This window comes from Danio aesculapii, chromosome 2, assembly GCF_903798145.1.
Source record: "Danio aesculapii chromosome 2, fDanAes4.1, whole genome shotgun sequence".
Taxonomy (NCBI): domain Eukaryota; kingdom Metazoa; phylum Chordata; class Actinopteri; order Cypriniformes; family Danionidae; genus Danio; species Danio aesculapii.
In genome coordinates, this window is record NC_079436.1 from 49907968 (window position 1) to 49932957 (window position 24990).

The 24990-nt window shown below is 35.2% G+C and overlaps 1 protein-coding gene across 4 annotated transcripts; it reads left to right on the plus strand.

The window, feature by feature from the left end:
• The first annotated feature begins 268 nt into the window (after positions 1 to 268).
• On the plus strand, positions 269 to 24364 carry wdr48b (WD repeat domain 48b). 4 transcript variants are annotated; one of them, XM_056481632.1, is made up of 19 exons: positions 269 to 341; positions 2264 to 2404; positions 2603 to 2681; positions 2759 to 2841; positions 4970 to 5099; positions 7470 to 7558; positions 7682 to 7783; positions 10263 to 10487; positions 10577 to 10651; positions 12850 to 12952; positions 13835 to 13932; positions 14006 to 14113; positions 14241 to 14337; positions 16131 to 16226; positions 16550 to 16655; positions 16982 to 17069; positions 17427 to 17503; positions 19995 to 20187; positions 21840 to 24364. In XM_056481632.1, the coding sequence occupies exons 1-19, from the start codon at positions 294 to 296 to the stop codon at positions 21933 to 21935; spliced, it is 2034 nt and encodes a 677-aa protein (XP_056337607.1). In that variant the 5' UTR covers positions 269 to 293; the 3' UTR covers positions 21936 to 24364. The 4 variants fall into 4 exon arrangements, with proteins under 4 accessions (XP_056337607.1, XP_056337615.1, XP_056337631.1 ...); XM_056481640.1 differs by having other exon boundaries at positions 2606 to 2681; XM_056481656.1 differs by lacking the exon at positions 21840 to 24364 and adding an exon at positions 20288 to 20313.
• The last annotated feature ends 626 nt before the right edge of the window (positions 24365 to 24990 follow it).

Genomic DNA, 24990 nt, shown 5'->3' on the forward strand with positions numbered 1-24990 from the left:
TAGCCTAAATAGTAACTTATGTGATGTGACACTTTGTTTATAGACAAAACTTCAGGAACGTTGATTTCTTTTATAGTCTTTCTTACCTTCAAATGGTTAATCGTATGTTCATTCAATCTAATAATTAATTAACGTTTAGGAAAAGGTAAATATGAAAGCTCATCCTCACGCACTAATGTATCGAACAGCGGCCTCTGCTGACAGAAGATTTGTCTCAAACGCTCCAAGCATAGATATGCGCTCCAAGTATATCCGCCCGGAAGTGACGCATGCACTGATTGTCAACATGCAAGATGGCGACACTTCACAGACAGAACGCCGCTGGACGGAGAAAGGTCCAGGTGATAATTTACAGATAATATTTGTGAAACTTTAAGGTTATTCGGCAGTGCATTTACATTTTTTTTTTCAGATCTCGCCTAATATGGAGTCCGTAATATTTACAGACTTTCCACCTTTAGTTAAGTACTGTGGTGTTACCATGGTGCAGTGTTGATATGCAACGCAACGCCATTCAGTTATTTTTAAAGATGTCCAAATATTTATTTTGCCCATTGTAAATGTACGTGCTCTTGTCATTGAAAATCTTATTTTAACATAATTGGCTTCTTATTTAAAACCGCATTAGATTATAGATAAAAGCAGGTCTTATACAGTTTCAAAACTGTATATCAGATTCATGGATTTATAAAACATACAAGTAAATTCTCAATACGTCCTTTGTTAACAATGTTTTTTTAAACCGTGTGCTAATTGGCAGTGTGATATACACATTAGGTAGCATGATTGGGCTCAAGTTTGTTTTATATTCACACATTCAGACTTTCACTTTCTTAATATAATTTCAGAAAAGTACTGTTTGCAAATCATAAATTTGTGAATCATGTTATCATCCAGTGACTATCCAACTACAACATTGTTCACAGTCAAATAGTGCTAATGTTGTTTTGACTTGCATGCGATTTCAGACTGAATATTCAAAGAATATATTCAGTGTGGTGAACCATATACACTCACCGGCCACTTTATTAGGTACACCTGTCCAGCAGCTCGTTAACGTAAATTTCTAATCAGCAAATCACATGACAGCAACTCAATGCATTTAGGCATGTAAACATGGTCAAGACGATCTGCTACAGTTCAAACCGATCATCAGAATGAGGAAGGAAATATTACTTTGAACGTGGCATGGTTGTTGGTGCCAAATGGGTTGGTCTGAGTATTTCAGAAACTGCTGATCTACTGGGATCTACTGGGTTTTTCACACACAACCATCTCTAGGGTTTACAGAGAATGGTTCGAAAAAGAGAAAATATTCAGTAAGCGGCAGTTCTGTGGGCGCAAATGCCTTGTTGATGTCAGAGGAGAATGGCCAGACTGGTTGGAGCTGATAGAAGGTCAACAATAATTCAAATAACTACTCGTTACAACCGAGGTATGCAGAAGAGCATCTCTGAACACACAATATGTCGAACCTTGAGGCGGATGGGCTACTGCAGCAGAAGACCACACTGGATGCCACTCCTGTCAGCTAAGAACAGAAAACAGGCTACAATTCACACAGGCTCACCAAAATTGGACAATAGAAGTTCGGATGGTAGGGTCAGAATGTGGCGTCAACAACATGAAAGCATGGATCCATCCTGCCTTGTATCAACAGTTCAGGCTGGTGGAGGTGGTGTAATGGTGTGGGGAATATTTTCTTGGCACACTTTGGGCCCATTAGTACTAATTGCGCATTGCGTCAATGCCACAACCTATCCGAGTATTGTTACAGACCATGGCTATGGCCATCTTCTGATGGCTACTTCCAGCAGGATAACACACCATGTCATAAAGCGTGAATCATCTCAGACTGGTTTCTTGAACATGACAATGAGTTCACTGTACTCAAATGGCCTTCACAGTCACCAGATCTCAATCCAAAAGTGCACCTTTGGCATGTGGTGGAACAGGAGATTCGCATCATGCATGACGCAGCCGACAAATCTGCAGCAACTGCGTGATGCTATCATGTCAAGATGGACCAAAATCTCAGAGGAATATTTTCAGTACCTTGTTGAATCTATGCCATGTAGGATTAAGGCAGTTCCAAAGTCAAAACGGTCAACCCGGTACTAGTAAGGTGTACCTAATAAAGTGTAGGTATATAAAGTATTCATGCTGTCACTGAATGAATGTGCGAATATAAAGCCAACTTGGCCAAAATGGTAACATGTGATTGTCTAGTAAACTTGAGTTATTAATAGTAATGTGTTTACAGGTTTCCTATGTGATTAGAGATGAGGTGGAGAAGTACAATCGTAACGGTGTTAATGCTCTTCAACTGGATCCTGCTCTCAACAGACTCTTCACAGCCGGCCGAGATTCCATCATCCGGATATGGAGTGTCAATCAACACAAAGTGATTTATCTTAAACACTTATTGTGATTTACTGAATGATTTTTATTTAGTGGATTTTATCTACTTTGTATTTTTAGCAACAATGTTAAATTTACATCTAGTTTAAAGTCACAAGTCATTCAAATTCTGTCTATAGTTCTGTCTGTATATGGTTAACTGTTTGTGATAAATCCAACTAGCTACTGTTTGCTCTCACAGCAGGATCCTTACATCGCTTCAATGGAGCATCACACCGACTGGGTGAATGACATCATTCTCTGTTGTAATGGAAAGACATGTACGTCTAGGCACTTCAGATATATTTTAAAAATCCCTCTTGCTAGATTTCTGTGACATCTATATTCTGTGTTGTAGTGATTTCAGCCTCTTCGGACACCACAGTGAAAGTCTGGAATGCTCACAAGGGTTTCTGCATGTCCACATTACGAACACATAAGGTATGTTTCATATTGTGTTTAGTTTGGCCATAAATTGCTGCTTTTGTTTTTAAATTATGCTAATGGTAGTCTCACATAGCCACAGTTTGAACCTTCCAGAATGTTCCTAGCTAACAGAATGAAGCTGATTGGTACTATTTTTGTCATTTGAACATATTTAGGCTGTAGGGCTGCACGATATTGGAAAAATCAGACATTGCAATATTAAACTTTTCTGCGATACATTTTGCGATATTCAATATAATTTCACCGGATTAAATGAATGGCTCTATTTGGAAAAAATTAACATCATTTTAGATTAATTAGGATTATTTTTGTAGAGTGCGTCTGAATTAAATATAATAAACCAATCATGAACATAGATAAAATCAGTAGAGCAAAGATATAAATAAATACACCAGCACAGTTTTTTCTGAGAGTCTAGCAGTATTCAGGTACACACATTGAGTTATCAAATGTAAAATAGCATTGTAGTCTTCATTGTGTATATATACTTCAATTCAATTAACCTTACTTAAAGTTACAAAGATAATTTATTGTGCATGCATGCTTTAAAATGCTTTAAATGCATAAACAATCAGACAGACACAATCAACTGTGGTTCCTGGTCATCTATAATCCCGCCACAACATTGCAGATCTTGCGATGTAACTATTGCAGATGTGCACATTGTGATATTGATGTTGAAAGGATATATTGTGCAGCCCTATTAGGCTGTATATGTATTTATAAATTAGGCTTCTGTCGGTATCAGATTTTCCTGATGTGATTAATTGCTGAAGCTTTTATCGTATTCACAATGTTGAGGTAATCTGCAAAAAATTTACTTTAATAGGTGTAATAATCCAAAAAATATTTTGTGTATTGCTTTATTGTATATATATGCTTGCAGTAGATTAATGTTTTATAAATAAATTAAATTGCAAAATGATTATTCAATTCAATTCATCTTCATTTCTATAGCGCTTTTACAATGTAGATTGTTTCAAAGCCGCTTAACATAGAAGTTCTAGTGAATTAAAACTTTGTCAGTCCAGTTTTCAGAGTTTAGTTTGGTTCAGTGTGGTTTAATTTCACTGCTAATAGTCCAAACACTGAAGAGCAAATCCATTGATGCATTGATCCATCGATTATAAACTACAATAGGTAACACTTTACAATAAAGTCTCATTAGTAAATATTAGGTAATACATTAAAATCAGCAGTGAGAAATTTGAATTAGTTATTAGCGGCTTTTGATTTTAATGCATTATTAAGCAATGACTATGAAATTAACATCGCCAAATATTAAGAAATGCTTTTGTAGTTATCATTGCATTGACTTTGATTAAATTAACTGATTAAATTAACAAATGAGAACCTTAATGTATAGAATTAGCAAACCAAATGGCTTTAAATAGTTACAGAATTTCCAATAGTGTAGGCTGGAATAATGTGAAAATGTATGAAAGTAAATAATTTATTCAAGCATTTGGTGCTGTTATGAACAACCAGTGCAAATAAATCTGAATATTCTTAAAAGACAGTCTAGAAGTTTTTATTTATTTATTATTATTATTGGAGAAATATACCCAATTACAAACAATGCTTGCAAGTGTATAAAGATCCTCAACATTTTACTTATGCATACAAAATTAAACAGAAATATTCGTTCTATGATATATATATATATATATATATATATATATATATATATATATATATATATATATATATATATATATATATTTATTTATATATATATATTTATTTATATATATATATATATATATATATATATATATATATATATTTATATATATATATATATATATATATATATATATATATATATATATATTTATTTATTTATTTATTTATTTATTTATTTATTTATAATTAAAATTATTTTATTTTATTATAAAAAAATTCTTGGTCTACTTACAGATTACACTGAATCTAAGTATGCGTACTGTATGTAAACTATTGTTGACAAGGCAGTCTAAAAGTTTAAATAATACATTTTTATTCACAATATTTTGAAGTGCCTACAATATCAATATTGTGCATGTTCATTATCACGATAAATTTATTTATTTAATATAATCATATGTCTAACCTGTTAATGTGGTTGTGATTTATGCTGTAGGACTATGTCAAAGCTTTAGCATATGCAAAGGACAAGGAGCTGGTGGCATCAGCTGGGCTGGACAGGCAGATCTTTCTGTGGGATGTGAACACACTGACAGCTCTGACCGCCTCTAATAATACAGTCACCAGTGAGTAAATGCTGAATCATCACTGTTGACACCATCCTACTTATTATATGTTAAGTAAGAATAAGAAGATTCTGAACCCATTTGCTCTGTAGTGAGTGCATTATTGCCTCCAGTGTTGGTGTAATTGGTCACAATTGTTTTTTTTTTTCCACCTACCTCTTTTCAAATGTATCTTTTTCTAAAAGCTACCTCTCGTCTGAACTGTCTTCCCCTGAAAATGTGTGATGGTCGTTTATGGTCATGGGGCTGCATGTAAAAGTGTATGTGACAAATAAAGTCTTCATCATCATCAAAGTAACTTGTTAATGTAATCAAATGAACTTTCCATTTGGAAAATTTAAGTATGATATTACTATTTTACTTTTAGGTAGTTTAATTTAATGCTACTAATACTTGTTTAAATAATGTACATAAACAGTTCTGTATGAATCAATTCAGAGAAGCAGAGAAATTGGATTTTGTTTGCTTTACAAATATATTTTGCAGAATAATTCTATTTTAACCAAAAAAGACATCAAGACCATAGACTGTAAAATATATGGATGTAGTATCCGTGACGTCACCCATAGGTTTCTGAACACTGCAAAAGAAGCTTCAAGTAGGCGCGGCCAACCGTCGCCATTTTGTTTGCGCGTCATCGCACCCACGGCGGGATACCAAACAAGGGCAAAGAGGCGGAGAGTGAGCGGAGCTACAGACACCTGCTGGCACTTTGCTTGGACCTAGCAGACAGACTTTACTTTGGGAGAAACACTTAATACTCTATTACCTGGGACTCGTTTGTGTTCTGACCACATGTGCTTGGCTGTACACTATATCAGTAAAGTGTTTAGACTTTTAAAAACACTGTAGTAACACATTGAGCCACTAAACATTGTTCTTATGACGTTTTTCTACAGAAGGAAAACGCGAATTACTTCCAAACACTTCAAATATAGTCTGTGTTACTAAATGCAAGACTATTGAACTCCAGGCATAACACTGTATGACAAGGCTTCAAATGACTGATCTAGAGCCTACAGCTAATCAATCTGTCAGATTCAGGAGTGCTTTACAGCTCTAAAGAACATTATAAATGATAAATTACCTTAAATAAAACAAATACATTTATAGAGATGGTATACAAGTATATACAGTAACTTTACTCACATGGGAAACGAAGCCACGTGAATGGTTTGTGAGCACAATTAAATGCACACAGCATCCCATATCATCTGATAATTGTAAGAAATAAGTCCAAAAGGCAGTTGACTGTGTAAAGCCACATAAAACAAAACAAAAATACGATGAATATGCCGAGATCAGTGGCTAATCTGCCGGATTCAGCTGAGGTGAAGTGACGGCGACCAGCGAGACCTAGCTGTCACTCAAGTGGCCACGCCCTTAATTATGCAAACTTAATATAACCTAATATAAAGGAAACGGATGAGTTATAAAAAAATTCACCCCCCTCACAGTTGTCATGGAGGGTAATATTAGCTATATGACCCAAAATCGTTCTTTGTACCTGGCTGTAAACACTTTTTTTTCTGCTGTAAAGTTGGCCATTCTAACAGTGGGCTCAATTGCAATTTGCTCTATTATGGAGCCAGGACTAGCGGAATTTTGATGAATTGCAGTTTCAGTTACTTCCGTATTGGCTTCCTGAGGGAGAGCGGGAGGTTGCCGCTTGATCAAGATAGTTGCATATGCAAAAAAAAAAAAAAGAGAATTGAGAAGTTAGTATGAATATGGTATAAATTCAGAGAACTGCAGTAATTATATATTATATAAAGATATTTTGCATAATAATTTAATTTCAACTAAAGAATGATAGATTTAATTGTACATGCTTAAGAAACAATGAAATGCCAATATATGTATGAAATATGACGTCATTACATTAAAATATTTTGAGTTTTGATACATATGTTTTTTAAAATTTGAGTGTATTTTTTTTAACAAAACTACAATGTCCTGTTTGACTCGTATTTAAAGATTTAACAGTGTAAATTATATTTTCGGTGTGTTGGAATTTGTGTTAATTGTTAGTAGTGAGTCAAGTAATGAAATTACTCCCGAGTTACTAAGTTACTTTTCAGACAAAGTAATTAAAATACTAAAATCAAACAAAAAGAGCTCAGGGGTAGCTTAAATAATGTGTCTGTGCTCTTTGGGAAAGGGATTCATCAGAATAAACAGCAGAAATCATATACCATTGTGTTCAAAAGAAACTCCAGACACACCTGATCTCTGTTACCCTGATAAAGGCAAGTGTTTGCCGAAATTTGAGTGCCTTGGGTTTTTGCTAATTAAAATACTATTTTAATTATGTAATTAGTAATGAATTGCTTTTTGAAAGTAACTTACCCGACATATTTTCTGTGACAGCTTCCTCATTGAGCGGAAACAAGGACTCCATTTACAGTCTGGCTATGAATCAGACAGGAACGGTGATCATTTCAGGATCTACAGAAAAGGTGAGTTATGCCATTTTATGTTTTCTCATCATTTGAAGAAAGGAATCTTGCCACTGATGTTGCTGCAGGGTTAAATGAAAAGGTTTTCTTACAGACTGTGTTTGCTTCACTTTTTCTTGGTAGGTCTTGAGAGTCTGGGATCCACGAACATGTGCCAAGCTGATGAAACTGAAAGGCCACACTGATAACGTCAAATCTTTATTACTGAACAGAGACGGCACTCAGGTGGGATTTTGAGATGGATGCAGACAATACTGCACATTTTTTATGATTTCATATGTCACATGCAAAGTGTACAGGATACAGATTCAGATGCATTCTAAAATTGTAATACCTAAAATATGTTAACCGTTAATAAGCCACTCATTGGAAAAACTTTAGAATTTTTATGACTTTAAAAAATATTTTGTAATCAGTGTCAGTGAAGTTAAAATATATTAGGGCTGCACGATTCTAGCTAAAATGATAATCACGATTTTTTTGCTTAAAAATAAGATCACAATTCTCTCAGGATTCTGTAGATGTAAAATAAAGATTAAAATGAGTAGGCTATTATTAATGTTATTTCTCAAACATATGGTAAAACAACAATAATAATATTAGGCCTATGTGTAGGTCTACTGTATGCTACATTGTATATAGACTTGAACAGACTAAATTTGTTCTGTTTGTTATAAAGGTTTGTCCACTTTTAATTTATAATTCTAAAGCTAGATTATTATCTTTGAGACATTTGCTTGTCATTTGTCATTGACAACACTATTAGACCATTTTATTTACTGCTAAAATGAAACATTTGTCATTATCAGATTCCCTCTTGCAGTATATTCAACATTATATAGGCTAGAGTAGTTATACTGACACTGTTAAACATTTATTTTCAAGCACAACACTTTGTGTTTGCTATAAAATAAAAAACATAGCAAATGCTTGTCGAATCATAACCTTCATAAAATGCGATGCTTGGTTTCACTTTCACTGCCAAGTGCGCTCATGTCATGGTTGTCGCCACTTGGAGAAAAAAAAACATGCATGCAAATTATACTTTCTACACGGCTCCTGAGAAACGCTCACTCTGTGCGACAAACTAAACGTTGTTTACAACAGCCTATATGCAGGTTCTGTTCACTAAAGTATACATCATTCGCGGGCACGCACACGTTCTCTCGGTAGTAAACCAACAGAAATTACATTTTGGGGTGAATTATACCTTATAAATACAGTATGTGACATTTTTAACGCCATTTGGAGGTGTTCATGTTGCTGAGCAACATGTATAAAACAATGTGAAGGCTTGTGCAACCGCCTGTACGCTTCTCCCCTGACCTTGAAAGTATGATTGGCTAAATCGTAGAAAATCTGAATTAGGATTGTGTGTTGGGTTAAATCAAGATCGCGATCTTTTTCCGATTAATCGTGCAGCCCTACCATGAATGTGATCCTGAACCACAAAAGTTGTCATAATATTTTGAAATTGAGATTTGTAAACCATCTAAAAGCTGAAAAAAAAAACATTTTCATTGATGGTTTGTTAGGCTTGGACAATATTTAGGTGTGATATGAAAAAAAAAAAAATCTTGATAATTGCGTATGAATTTGTCCAAATTATTCTCTTAGCAATTCCTAAAACTCATCAGTGGGAATGTTTTCAGTAGGAAATTTTCTAAATGTCGTCATGGAACATGATCTTTATCTATTATTCTAATGATAAAAAAACTATAATTTTGAACCATACAATGTTTTTTTTTTTTTGGTTATAGACAAAAATATAGCTGTGCAACATAAGACTGGTTTTATGGCCTGCGTTCCACTCCACTTTTAGACATACACTTGCAAACTTCCCTTCCCATGTTTTCTCTGGAAATCCCTGCCACCATTTTAAAGTGTGTTCATCAAGTGAACAAGTGAAGCTTACATGGACATACTCTGGAGGGAGTCAGATTCATAAGTCCACTCCAGCACCTATATGTCCCCAAAATCCAATGCAATTGTGACGTCACAACAGTGTAGTTTCCAAGTGCTGAAGGGTTTAGGGCATTCCATTTAAACTTATTCAGAGATTCCGCCCGTAGTGGACACTTGTGTATCATAATCAATGACCTGCATCTAACGAGACTGAGGGAAGTTAGCGATTAGGGCTGCATGATATAAGAAAATCTGACATTGCGATATATTGTTTTGCTGCAATATATTGCAATATAAATATAATTTCACCAAATGATCTGAATAGCTCTATTTGGAAAGATTTCATTCATTTAGATCGACTGGTGCAGTGCTTCTGCATAATTTATAATAAATTACAAGCCAAAATAAACAGTGCTTTAAGGTTTTCTAGGGAGTATAACAGTATTCAACTACAGAAGTTGAAAAATCAAATGTAAAATAACATGATCATCATTGTGTAAATAATAATAAAAAACTAATAATATCTTCATCTTTTACTTGTTAATAAGTCATAAAATCCTGCGATGTGACTATTGCTAATACACACATTGCGATATCAATGCTCAAATAATATATTGTTCAGCCCTATTAGCGATTGTACTTGAATGCAGCCATGGTCCAGGATCACATATGATTCCTGATAAATGGTTAATGTAAAATGTGGTCAGGGTCCGATTTGTAATTACTACCTAAAATATTTGTTTTCCTTGGTTTTTGTTATACTCATTCAGATGTGCATGTAAAACCTGCTTTATTCTAGTGTCTCTCTGGGAGCTCGGACGGAACGATACGCTTGTGGTCTCTTGGCCAGCAGAGATGCATTGCTACATACCGGGTCCATGATGAGGGCGTGTGGGCTCTGCAGGTGAACGAAGCCTTTACACACATTTACTCTGGAGGACGGGACAGAAAGATCTACTGCACAGACCTGCGTAATCCTGACCTGCGTGTGCTCATATGTGAAGAGAAAGCACCTGTTTTAAGGGTGAGGGCAAGCTCGAGATGCATAGTGAAAATATAGAAAGGAAGGTACTGAAATCTTAATAAATATATGTTAATGTTTCCTCTGTGCAGATGGAATTAGACAGATCAGCTGATCCTCCACAATCAATCTGGGTGTCTACAACTAAATCTTTTGTGAACAAATGGGTGAGTAACCACAACTCAGATCACATACAACATTCAGTCATGGTATTTAATTTACCTTTGATTTGTCTAAGCTGCTCTTATCCAATGGTAGCACTGTTCTGCATCATATTTGCTGAATGAATTGCAATACTTATTTCCCTACTAGTTTTGAGGTGCTAATTTATACTTTTGAATTTTATAGTTATACATTTTCAACAAATTTGACGTAGTTTATAGCGTCTTTATACTTCCAAAATACATGACATCTCTTTTCCTCTGAGCCAAGTTCCAACTATTTTTTTCAGTTTCATTTTGATATGATTTTGATTGTGCCATTATTTTTATTCCCAATCCTGGTTGCAAGGTGTGTATCATAATACGTTTACATGGACATCAGTAATCCAATTATTTGCCTTAATCTAATTAAGACAATTACAAGATTAAGGCGTTTACATGAGTTGCATTTTTAATGTTTCTTTCATGATCCTGTTTTAGCACATACTTAGATTAACGTCATTGCGTCACCGTACTATCCGCATTTCCTCCGGAGTTTCATGTAATTTCGGGTGCTTCATTATTAATTTGTCAACTTTAACTGCACTTTGGCACTTTCATTAGGGCATCCCCCTGTGACAAATGAGATATTGGATGCAACTATAAACTGCTGGAAGACTGTTGTTTTAATGGAAGTTCAAACCGCATGCTAAATGGAAATAAAGCCTCCGCATTTCACGATGCAGGTGTCTGTGGTCTGCACTGACTCGGTAGGCGCAGCGTGACAAACAGCTGTGCGTGTGCGTGCGTGCGTGCATTCGTGTGGACTATCCTGTCGCAAAACGCAGCGAAAAGTCCTACATGACTGTAATAGCTCTATTAAGGTGTTTACATGTCCGTACTGCACTTCAATAATGCGACTAAAGTCGGAGTACTCCATATGTCTTAATTCGATTTCTCTTTAGTTTGATTATGACCTTAATCGGATTAAATTAATCAAAAATCGCTGTTTACATGGTAGACTCTTAATCAGAGTATTGTCTTAATCGCATTAAAATCGAATTATTGGTGTCCATGTAAACGTATTCAATGACTTGCATCCAACGAGACGGAGGGAAGTTAGGGATTAGGGCTGCACAATATTAGCAAAATCGGACATTGTGCTATTTTGTTTTGCCGCAATATATTGCGATATAAATATAATTTCACCAAATGATCTGAATAGCTCTATTTGGAAAGATTTCATTCATTTAGATCAACTAGTATGATCAAGTCTTTTTCTATGCAGTGCTTCTGCATAATTTATAATAAATTACAAGCCAAGGTGCTAATTTATACTTTTGAATTTTATAGTCATACATTTTCAACAAATTTGATGTCGTTTATAGCGTCTTTATACTACCAAAAATGTATGATATCTCTTTTCCTCTGAGCCAAGTTCCAACTATTTGTTCAGTTGGATTTTGATATGATTTTGATTATGCCATTCTTTTTATTCCCAGTCCGGGTTTCAAGGTGGATTCTGATGTTGAATGATTGACAGCATCCAATCTATAGCAGAAAATGACAGATTTTAATTTTTTTGATTTTAAATAAGTCTTTGACATCATTTGGAGTATTAAAACATATTTATCACTTTGCAGTAGTTAAATTATACTTTTTTAAAAACAGTTTTGTCTTAATTGGAAACTTCTTTGCCATGATTAAAGCATATATTATTTGCAAGATACTGCTTTTCAATTTAATCTGCAATTTAAATGCTCAACTAGGTTTATTAGGTTAACTAGACAAGTTAGTTTAATTATGCAAGTCCTTGGACAACAGTGGTTTGTTCTGTAACCAATCAAAAAAATAATAATTTCTCAAGGGGGCTTATAATATTGACCTTTGCAAAAAGAATACAAGAAAAAACAGGAGGGCTAACAATTCTGTCTAATATTTTGGCTTATATATATCATTCGAAACATATTTTTGTAAAAAACAAATTTGCATGTAGGAAAATGTTAGTATTTTCATTAATACCATCATCAGATTAGGTAAAGCATGAGGACTATGATTGTTATTCTCAAAAGCTGACAACTTGACTGAAGTACTTTCTATCTGATTCTTACAATTGTGCTGTGTGCTGTTTTTCTTGTTGCCTTAAAACGAAGATGTTCTTGCATATATTGTGTGTTTAATCAGCTCATGTGTATTGCTCTTTGTTTGTTTTTCAACATTGTCAGTCTTTAAAGGCTATGCACAACTTCAGAGCATCAGGAGACTATGATAACGACTGCAGCGCCCCTTTAACCCCACTGTGCACACAGCCAGAGCAGGTCATTAAAGGTAAAAGGCCATAAGTGTATGCTACAACAGCCATCTCGGCTCAAAGGAACACTCCACTTTTGAGTTTTACATTATTTTTTAAATCTATTCACCGAATCTTAAAAGCCAGCACTTTTAGCTTAGCTTAGCATACATCATTGAATCAGATTAGACCATTAGCATCTCACTCAAAATGCATAAACGAGTTTTGATAATGACTTTTCAGTAGTTACATTGTGTAGTAAGACCGATGTGAAACGAAAATTAAAAGTTGCTATTTATTAGGCCAATATGGATAGGAACTATACTCATTCTGGTGTAATATTATAATATATTATGTGTATATAATATGTTCATACTGTGTTGTATGTTAAATCATATCACTACAGCGGTTCTTCTTATTTGTAACACACTTTATTCTCTCCAACACATAACTGCCACCAAAACAGAAAGGGATCCCTTTTTATATCCCCAAAAAAAACCCGCGCTAGCGCACACACTTTTCTTACTCATGCGCAGCTCATAAAACATAACTTAACATTGTATATATCTATAATAATAATAATAATTGCATTGGTCTTATTGCACAATAAAGAAAAGTCAAGCTTTTGAATAGGAAAATTATAAAAACTCTGGTCATTTTTGAACGAGATGCTAATGGTCTAATCCAATTTAATGATTTATGCTAAGTTAAGCTAAAAGTGCTCCCGTCAGACCCTGAGATTGGCTGAAAGGATTAAAAAATAGTAATGGAAAAAGTCAAATGAGCTCAGTTTCCTTTAACAATTGCAGAGAACTACCTCAACCTCCTGCTTTAAAGTGTGAACTATCAAGTGCGCTGGTTGTGAAAGACACCTAAATGCTAGATTAAATATCTTGTTTTTCTCTTTAAATACCTTTTAGGAGGGACCAGCATTGTCCAGTGTCATATCCTCAATGACAAAAGGCACATACTCACTAAAGACACCAACAACAGTGTGGCATTCTGGGATGTCCTTAAGGTAAAAATTTATCGTGAGAAGCGTGTGGAATCTTTTCGTCTACCATTGCAAAATCTTCCTCTGTGTTTTGTAGGCCTGTAAGGGGGAAGATCTGGGTAAAGTGGACTTTGATGAGGAAGTTAAAAAGAGGTTCAAGATGGTCTATGTGCCAAACTGGTTTTCTGTAGATCTCAAAACTGGGGTTAGTATTCAAATGAATGACGTTTGCATAGGCATCATGTTTTTAAATGAATGAAGGTGAAGTAAATGTTTTGTAAAAATGTGTAAGTACATTAATAATAAAGTAAAAGTGTTCACCTCTGTTTTAGATGCTGACTATAACGCTGGATGAAAGTGATTGTTTTGCAGCATGGGTGGCAGCTAAAGATGCTGGGTTTACAAGCCCAGATGGATCTGACCCCAAGTGTAAGGTCTTCTGCTTAGTTCATGGATTCTTTGCTGTATTTTTTTATTAAGTTAGCATAATATATAAATATTAAATATTCATGCTGCAAAAATGCTCTTCTTGAAGCAATTTAAAACACTGTAAATTAGGGGATATAAGATTGTTCTGTTTCTTTCCAAAGCTGGGACTTGGAATGCTGCATCAATAATTAGCAAATAAAACACTTTTCCATCCCATGTGTTTCAAGCATAGACTGTAAAAAATATGGGTGTAGTATCCGTGACGTCACCAGTAAGTTTCTGAAGAGCGCAAATAAAGCTACAAGTGGGCATGGGCAATTGTCATCATTTTGTTCAAGCGTCATCCCACAACCCGGGGGTTACCAAACAAGGGTAGGAAAGAGCTACAGATGCCTGCTAGCATTTTGCTTAGACAGGTTTTTCTTTGGGAGAAACACTTCTTCATACTTCATTACCTGCGGCTCGTTTGTGTTCTGACCACATGTGCTTGGTTGTATACTATATCAATAAAGTGTTTAGTCTTTTAAAAACACTGTTGGAATACATTGAGCCACTAAACATTGTTCTGATGATGTTTTTCTACCAGAGGAAAACATGAATTAATTCCAAATACTTCAAATATAGTCTGTGTTAGTAAAAGCAAGGCTATTTATGAAATCCAGGCATAACACTGCATGACGTTTCAGATGTTCTAGAGCCTACAGCTAATCAATCTGTCAGATTTTGGAGTGCTTTACATTTCTGAAGAAAATTATAAATGATCTTAAATAAAACAAATACATTTATAGATATGATAAGTATATAAGAATTTCACTAACCTAGGAAATGGAGGCCACTTGAATGATTTGTGAGCACAATAAAGTGCACACAGCATCCCATATCATCTGATAATTGTAAGAAATAATTCCAAAAAGCAATTGGCTGTGTAAAGCCACATAAAACAACACAAAAATATGATGAATATGTTCAGCGGCTAATCAGCCGGAATCAGCTGAGTTGACAAGACAGCGACCATCTAGACCTAGCTGTCACTCAAGTGGCCACGCCCATAATTATGCAGACTAATTTTAACTCAATATAAATAAAATGATGATGAGTTATAAAAAAAATCACCCCCCTCACAGTTGTCATGAAGGATAATAATAGCTATATGAACCAAAATCGTTTTTTGTACCAGGCTGTAAACACCTTTTTTTTCTGCTGTAAAGTTGGCCATTCTAACAGTGGGGTCAATAGGAATGTGCTCTATAGCAGAATTTCGATGAATTACTGTTATAGTTCCGTATTAGCTTCACGAGGGAGAGTGGGATGTTGCCGCTTGGTTTCAAGTTGGTGCATTTTTTCTGTAATAAAATTATTTGTGCTTCAGTGCCGCAGACAATACACAACACTGTTTGGTTGTCATGTTTGTTGGAAATCGTATAACCAAATCATTTTGATGACAGGATTTAGCTCATGTATTTCAGCATGATGAAAAAAACATTTGACTAAATTTGTAATATTTTGTAATAGCTAATAGCTAAACTTTGCAATTGGTTTTCATTGAATTTATTATATTAAATGTTTCATTCAAATATCATCTTACCTTATAAAAATAATACTTTTGTTATGCGTTTGAATATTTCAAGGCACATCTAACATTATTTTCCATATACCAAAATACATATATATATATATATATGGATGGAAAAATATGGCTATTATGCAGCTAAATAGTATGATTATTTTAATATGTTAGCGCTTTTTGTTTGTATGCTTGTTTTTTAAACATTATTTCTATTTTTCATATCCAGTGAATCTTGGTGGGCTGCTCCTGCAGGCCTTGTTGGAATTCTGGCCCAGAACTCATATAAACCCAATGGAAGAGGAGGAAAATGAGCTCAACCATGGTAGACATATTCACTTTTTTTAATGGCTTTTATTTTAAACCTTAGACTATATATTGAATCAGTATTCAACATGTGCAGCTGTTAAGTTTCAATAGCAATAAGTTTTTATCAGTATTTAGCATATATACATATGTCATATTTGATGAAACCATGTTAAATCCACTGAATTCTGCAAAGGATGCATATTTATTCCTGTACTCTAGTTGTGCAGTGTTTTGTCTCCAGTTTAATTATCTCTGAAATTCAGATTTCTTATTTAAACACTACCTCGATACAGTATAGTGGTTTCTGACTAATGATCTTCTGTGTGCTTTTCTCTGCAGTAAATGGTGAACAGGAGAGTCGAATTCAAAAGGGCAACGGCTACTTCCAGGTTCCGCCACACACTCCTGTGATCTTTGGTGAAGCAGGAGGGCGAACGTTATTTAGGTCAGAATAACTATGATATAGTGACTGTGACTTTTCTACTTGGTTAGACAGACAGACAGACAGACAGATAGACAGACAGATAGACAGACAGATAGATAGACAGACAGATAGACAGACAGACAGATAGATAGACAGATAGATAGACAGATAGATAGATAGATAGATAGATAGATAGATAGATAGATAGATAGATAGATAGATAGATAGATAGATAGATAGATAGATAGATAGATAGATAGATAGATAGATAGATAAGACTATAATTTCCTTTTTCTTTTCTTTTACAGAACTTGTCTTTTTACAATCTGTTTTCATTGCAATTTTAGGTTATTATGCCGTGATTCTGGAGGAGAGACGGAGTCTATGTTACTGAATGAAACTGTACCTCAGTGGGTTATCGATATCACTGTAGATGTGAGTGTTTCAAATTTCACAATCACTAATATCTCAATCATTTGTTTTTGATTGCATGTTAAAGATTGCATATTATTTACTTTACCTTCATGTGGTTTTAAACCTTTGTGACTTTATTTCTTTTGCACAAAAAAGAAGATATTTTGAAGAATGCTGGTTGCTGGCACTCATCAACTTTTTTTAATGGTAAAAAATGACTGTGTACCAGCATTTTTCATAATATCTTCTTCTGTGTTTGGCAGAACAAAGAAACTCAAATAGATTTTGAACAAGGGAAGGGTAAATGACTTAATGATTTCATGAATGAGTGTTCATTTTGGGGTGAACTATTCCTTTAACAATGTTTCCTCCTTTCAGAAAAACATGCCAAAATTCAACAAGATCCCATTCTACCTCCAACCTCATTCATCATCTGGGGCCAAAACGCTCAAAAAGTAGGTTGTCTTTGGAAAAGGTGTTGAAATTGAAAGCACTAAAGATTATTCTACTTTTATTTTTAAAGCTGCAGTATGTAAGTTTGACACCCAGTGGCTGAACTAGGTATTACATTCCTGGATCAAAACAAACGCAAGTGCAGGTTACCAGATTGACCAACTGGAGAGAGTCTGACAATCGAGCCTAAAGGCTGATTCAAGTCTTGTTCTAAATAACACCAACACCTGAAATTTATATTTTAGAAACGGCTTCTATTTCTTGCAGCTGAACAACAGAAAACTGATAATGATGATGATTCAGCATGTACATTTAATAATGTTAAAGGAGATTTAATATGTATTAATTAGATTATAAACCTTACCATTTCATGAGTGAGTGCATATCCTGTGCTTCTGAATGGCTGTATTTAAATTTCTGTCGTATTCGTCTGGTGCAAACAGCCAAATTGCTTATCACTGCAAATCTTGTCACGTAATGTGTTTTGACACAGGGTTACAATGTAACCTGCTCACCTAATGTTAATGCTCGTAATATTATTTGCTAATTAATAACCACCTCATGTGGAACTCTGAATCTACGTCTCATTTCGTAGTCTGCTACTGTCCACCGGAGGTCCCATTTTGGTCACGGATGCATGCTTTCAGAGCCTTATTGAATGAAATATGGTGTTTTCCACCAAGGCAACTGGGGGTGCTGAAATATAATTGGCTAAACTGCCGTTCCGGCATGTAACACACATTTTCAAAGCAGAATATCTGACTTCAGCATCGTTTTTCAGATAAACAAGAATGTTCACTTAGCATGTTTCTTAAATATCTGCAAACATATTATGGTATTTTTATACTTCACAAGAGCCAAAAACTTACATACAGCACCTTTAATTAAACATTTTTTAGACATACTATGAGTCTATTTTGAAGTGTGTTTAGGTGTTCTTGTGTGTGTTGGAAATCCTTAAATTTGATTCTGCTGTTTTCAAGGTTTGAAAAGTGCTTGGATTTTGGATAAAGTGCTTGAAACTATTTTCACAATAATTAGTTCTTAGGTAAATAATAATGATTTAAATTAAATATATATTTTTGCTTTTCTGAAAAATGAAAACACTGAAGTCTGTGCATATGCTTATAGCATAATCTTTTTTTACATTTACGATGTGAGTTAATTACATTTCAGAGAGTAAATGACAGTAATTCAGTGTTGGGCTTGGAGAAAACATGCCATCACATTGTTTTCTTAGAATACTGTACTGCACTATACTGAAATGTACTATATATAGTACAGAATACTTAATTTAGTTGACCCTTTCTGAATTTTGATAAACTAATTTCAAGAGGAGCATGTGATATGATTGATAGATAGACAGCTAGTCTCTCATCTGTAATCATCAGACATCCCAAGTCTCCCGGAAGTTCCGGCAGATACCCGCAAATGCACTGAGACTCCCGGATGCCCATAAACCAATGATAATCTCCCGGAAATCGCGCTTCTCCCACCTGGTCCTTAAATACGTCACACATTCCTCCCGCACACACCCCCAGCGCTCTTCAGATATGTCTTGCGCACATTCCCCCACCGCTCTTCAGATACGTCGCGCGCACACGCCCCCACCCCTTCAGGCACCCACTCTCCCGCAAATAATCTCTGTCTCCCCCGGAAATAACTTTTCCCAACTTGGGATGTCTGAATCATCAATAAACTTATCAGATTAATCCAAGCCTATAATAAATAGACCATTTCACCTTACTTCCCTTATCTTCGTTTTGGAAGAATGCCCCCCTTCCACCCTATCTCCTCCTTTTCCTCCTTTACTAGGGGGAGTTTACAAGAACTACCAGCTTTTGGACCACCCTACATGCTAAATAACCTGGTGGGAGCCCTGGGCTCAATTATCTCAGAGCTCAGGGTTCTCTCCTGGGACAGCATGCCAAACCTGCCATTATTATCAAGCAATATCTAAGTGTGAACTCTTAAATGAACAATTAAGGAGGCATTTAGCGATTCAACAAGAAGAGGCAATACATACAAGAAGTGCTAATTATCCAAAGGAACTCTTCAGAGAATTAAGTGCTAGAGTTAGGAGGGGGTAGTGTTATTTTATTTATTTATTTATTTATTTTTAGAGAGAAGAGTGTTTCTACAGGTGGTTTGTCAAGCCCACTTACCTGTGAAAGTATCTGGTGCAAGTGTCTGTTAAAATGAGTGTGTTTTCTACAGATGGTTTTGCAAGCCCACTCACCTGTGTGAGGCACTCTCAGAATTGCATAATGTTTTGAGGTTGTTGTGTGGTGTGGTGTGGAAAGTGACAATAACACGTAGCATCAGATATATGAAGCATAGTATCTAAATATGTCATTTGCCACACCTGTAAAGTTCTGGAAATCGTTTGAAAATGTATCTGGAAAGTGTTCGAAAAGTGCTTAGATTTGATTTGTTTAGTGTTTATTTCTGAGATCAAGGTTTTGGAGATTCTAATCCCGCTCTTGTTTTCAGGGACCGCCTGTCTGCTAGCGACATGCTGCAGGTGCGCAAAGTGATGGAGCACGTTTATGAGAAGATTATAAACCTGGACACGGAATCGCAGGCCACCAGCTCCTCAGCCAATGACAAGCCGGGAGAGCAGGAGAAAGAGGAGGATGTGGCGGTCATGGCTGAAGAGAAGATTGAGCTCATGTGTTTAGATCAGGTTAGACACACTATCAGCTTCTTTAATGCTTCTAGACACGAATAAAGGAATAAAATAATGTACTGATTATTTGCTGTTCAACACTTTATTTTTCCCTCAGATGCTGAAACAAATGTAAATAAGGTGACAGTTGATGGTTTTATAATTGGTTTGGGGTTTATTTTAAATTTCTTATCAGTGCAGTCCAGTTAGTTTTGTTAAATCTGAAACATTGATTAACCCAGGGTTAAAAGTGGCTTTAATCCCAGTTTTAAAATATTGTCACATTAACTTGAGTAAATCCTTCTCTGCTTCATGTTTTTGGTCGCTTTTAACCTATGATTAATGAATTAATGCTCATTAATGCACTAAATTTTGTTGAAATTTCAGGGAATTTGATGTAATCTACACCGTGTTGCTTGAATTAGTGTCATTTTTAAACTTGGTGAAGTTTTGTAATTGTGTTATTTTAATATTTTATTTTAATTAATTAATTTAATTTTGTATGTCTAAATCTGATTTTATCTCTGCAACTAACTAAGTTTCTTTAAATGTTATTTTATTTAAAGTATTGAAAGATTATGTTTTTAGATTTAATTAACTCTGGTTCAGACAGGCCTGTTCACACCACCGCAAACAACAAAATAACAATGAAAAATATGTAAAACCTTCAAAAATCACTCTAAATTTAAAACAGCAGACTCAAAATCATCTCTTTAACAAGCTTTAACAATAAAGTCACTTAACATTGTTGGAATTTCTTTCATTATTTTACTTTTCAAATAATTCTTCCAATTGACATTGACAATGTTAAAGTGGCAGCTGATAACTTGCGATGAAAATTACGATGATTCTAATAAACACAACATTATCATATATTGATAAATATGGATGCTGCTAATATAGTTATTGTTTGTTGTGTGAACATGGTCTTAAATGGAACAAAAAAAGTCCTTCAGCTACATTGTTAAAGGGAAAGGTCACCCAAAAATGAAAATTGAGATCATTCAATCACTCACCGTTTACCTGTTCCAAACATGTATGAGTTGAAGACAAAAGAAGATATTTTGAAAGATGTTGGAAACCTGTAACTATTGACTTACATGGTATTTATTTTTCCTACTGTGGAAGTCAAAAGGTTTCAGCATTCTTCAAAATATCTTCTTTAGTATTAAAAAAAACTCATAAAGGTTTGAAAGCATTTGATGGGGAATACATAGTGGCTGCGTTCGAAATTGCATACTTCCATACTATATAGTACGCTTAAAACAGTATGCGAGCCGAGTAGTATGTCCGAATTCAAAGAGTAGTATGCGAGAAGTACCCGGATGACCTACTACTTCCAGCAAGATTCTGAAGTGCGCATCGGATAAATGCTACGCTATCCCATGATGCACCATGAGAGAATTCATGAATGGGGTGAAATGACGCAACTGATGTGAGTAGGTCACGTGATCATGACAAAATGGCGGATTCAGTACGTCCGAGTTCCGTTCATACTTCTCACATTCAGACTGTATAAAATGTACTTTTCTAATGGTCGAGTAGTAAATTCAAATTCAGTAGTAGGCAATTTCAGACGCAGCCAGTGAGTACATTTTTGTTTTTGGGTGAACTGTCCCTTTAAACTCATTCTTGGTCTGTTTTTAACAAATGTTTGCTGTATTTTGTAGGTGTTGGATCCAAACATGGACCTCAGAACTGTGAAGCATTTCATCTGGAAGAGCGGAGGAGACCTGACCATTCACTATCGACAGAAATCCACATGAAGACCTCCAACCGCTGTACAGAGCCCGTCACATTCAACCCACATCACTCTGACTTCCAGAAGAAGCATCCCAGAATGCCCTGCTCTTCTCAGGTTTGACCATCACCTTCAAGGAATGTTTTTTTTGTCTCTCTTATCTTTTGCAGAGGCTAAAATAACAGAGCCAGACAGACAGTTGAAGGTTTAAGACTAGAGATTGACGCAGGTGTCGTGACATGCTGTGGACTAAGACTTCATCATTCGTCTGCCTTCATTTCAGATTTTCTTTTTGTATATTTATTACTGTTGTGTTTGGGAATGTGTCTTGTCCAGCTTAACAATAATAATAATAATGATGACGATGATGCACACATATACTTCCATTCTCAAGTCTGAAACATTCCTGATGGCTTTTCTGATGGAGATCCAGAACTGAAAACATGCTTTTTTATCGTCCCCTTTTTGTCCTCCACAAGTAAGCAACTTTTATTGTCTAGATTTAACAGGATGTTCACCCAAAATTAAAAATTAATCTACTTTTTTTTTTTACTCTGGTATATCAAAGCTTCAAAAATAAAGCCAATTCTGTTCGACATGTTGTATATTATGAATATTTAGTGGTAATCAATATGCAACAAATAAATACAATATAATGTGTTGTTTAATAAAACACACTGACTGTTGTTCGCATCATTTCCAAGCAAAAACTCTAGGCTACAAGATCCAGTTCTGAAAAGTCCACTGTCTTCAGTGTTTTTGATACATGAATGTTGCTAACGGATTATTGTAGCCCAGTTTGCGCTGTTTACAGTGGTATTCGCTATTTATACATTACCTGACAAAAGTCTTGTCGCCTATCCAAGTTTTTGGAACAGCAATATCTTGACTTCTAGTTGATCATTTGGAATCAGAAGTGGCTTATATGAAAGGCAAAAGCCTCTAGATTACGCTTATTTGACCCAAATAAAATATGATCTTGCCTTGATTTTTAATGATTTAATTAGGACAGTTAGGTCTGACTTTGCTTAGACATTCATATGGAATGTAAGATGAAAAAGCGTTCTCGCAGGACTCCCAGAGTTCATCAAGGTTCTTTGGATTTATCTTAAATGCCTCCTTCTTCATCTTATCCCAGACATGCTCAATAATGTTCATGTCTGGTGACTAGGCTGGCCAAGTATGAGAAGGAGCACTATTGTGCTGAAGAATTTGCCCTCTCCTGTGGTTAACAATGTAATGTGCAGCACATGTCTTGATACCTCAGGCTGTTGATGTTGCCGTCCACTCTGCAGATCTCTCACACGCCCCCACACTGAATGTAACCCCAAACCATGATTTTACCTTCACCAAACTTGACTGATTTCTAAGGGAACTTTGGTCCATGCTGGTTCCAATAGGTCTTCTGCAATATTTGTGATGATTGGGATGCAGTTCAACAGAAGATTCATCAGAACATCTACCTTCTGCCACTTTTCCAAATTATCAACTAGAAGTCGTTATTATTTGTTGCTCTTACAACTCAGATCGACTTTTGTCAGGTAGTGTATGTTTATAAGCATCTGAAAAAAAGAACAAAGGGCACATCAGAACTTCTCCAGTCCCACAAAACCCCCTCAGACCCCAGAGTATTAAATGATTAATGACTGTTAGCAGCCATTAAATAAGATTTATTTCCTATTTGTTTACAAATATTGAAATTCAAATATATGAAATTTAAACGTTTAATGTAAAGCTCCTGAATTACAATCTTAGAATATACAAAACACGGACATTTGGCACAATGCCTTCCTCAGTGCGTGACAATCTTCTCACTCCACCCTCTTATTCCAAAGTCAATCACATTACGTCTTCCATTAGATGACTCAATAGTTAAAAACAATCTCCTTTTCATTTCAGTATAGCTAACAACACAATAAATAATTCCTTCACCTGTAAAATGTCTGTTTTGTATCTCCTTTATTTTGTAAAATAAAGCTACATAAAGTAATTATTTAACTATTTAAGTAGTGGAAATCATGCCCTTCTGAATGATATTAACAAGATTAACTCACCAAAATATTAAAAACTTCATTACAGAATTAAATACATTGATAAAACCTTAATGTGAAGTTTTTTAAAACTTGATGCTGGTCGCTATTTAATAGTATGCAAATTAGGTTGAGATATTCATTTGAGGTGCAAAGATGAAAGAACAGCATAAGACACAAGAAGACCAGAGTGAGGAAATGCTGGCTTTATTCTCCGTTTTTGGTGATTTCAGCTTCAGGCTTTAAGACTGACCTTTCTCAATAAAACTTTCAACTCTTTTCACTCGTGATGTCTAATAAGCATTTTGTTCCTTTTATATTTCTTTTAGATCGCATGGGTCATATTTTTTTATCTTAAAAGCAGAAGTATAAATGCAAACACTACAACCTGGTTTGGTTTAACAACTGTTTTCAGTTTTGTACAGGGCATTTAAGGTTTTTCATTTATAAACCTTGTTTGGAATGCTTTTTATAATGCTTAAAACATGTTACTAATAAAATCAAGTTCATTTTATAGTTGAAAATGTAATGTATTGGTTAATGGATACACCTTTCAGAAGAGAAATTAGAAAAGCAGGATGAAATGTCACAATGAGAGTAGACTTGTGGAAGCAATGCCATAAGGGCACCTGCGTTCTGTTTTGTAACTAAATGATAAGGCACACCTGCACGTGCGCCAACACTCAATTGTAATTACTTCCAAAAAATATGAGTACGCCTGAACTTCAGCTGAACTTACAGTTGACAGTGAACAAGATTTATTGTTGAGCATTGTTTCTGGCTGAGTCATAACATTTGAAATAGGAAGGAAAGACCTTAACTGGACATGGGTAGGACCCCTGAGACTTTATTGATGGTGGTCACCTGAGAGATTTGAGATCCTATTAGTGGAGAAGCTAAGGGAGTTGTGCTATTGTGTAAATTTGGGTGGAGTGTTAAAACAAAGAAGTGTATTTAAACTGTGTGCTAGCCTATATTCGGCAGACACTCAAACGACCTGTCTCTGTTGTTACTGATACTGTAACAAAAAAACTGCTTTCTCGAAAGACT

What these genes read in the sequence shown, in the direction of transcription:
- wdr48b (XM_056481632.1), top strand. Translation starts at nt 294, where the DNA reads ATGGCGACACTTCACAGACAGAACGCCGCTGGACGGAGAAAGGTCCAG. An exon ending in CATTCTGGGATGTCCTTAAG is followed by an intron (nt 13,933 to 14,005) that starts GTAAAAATTTAT and finishes TGTGTTTTGTAG; the next exon opens with GCCTGTAAGGGGGAAGATCT. An exon ending in GGAAAATGAGCTCAACCATG is followed by an intron (nt 16,227 to 16,549) that starts GTAGACATATTC and finishes TTTTCTCTGCAG; the next exon opens with TAAATGGTGAACAGGAGAGT.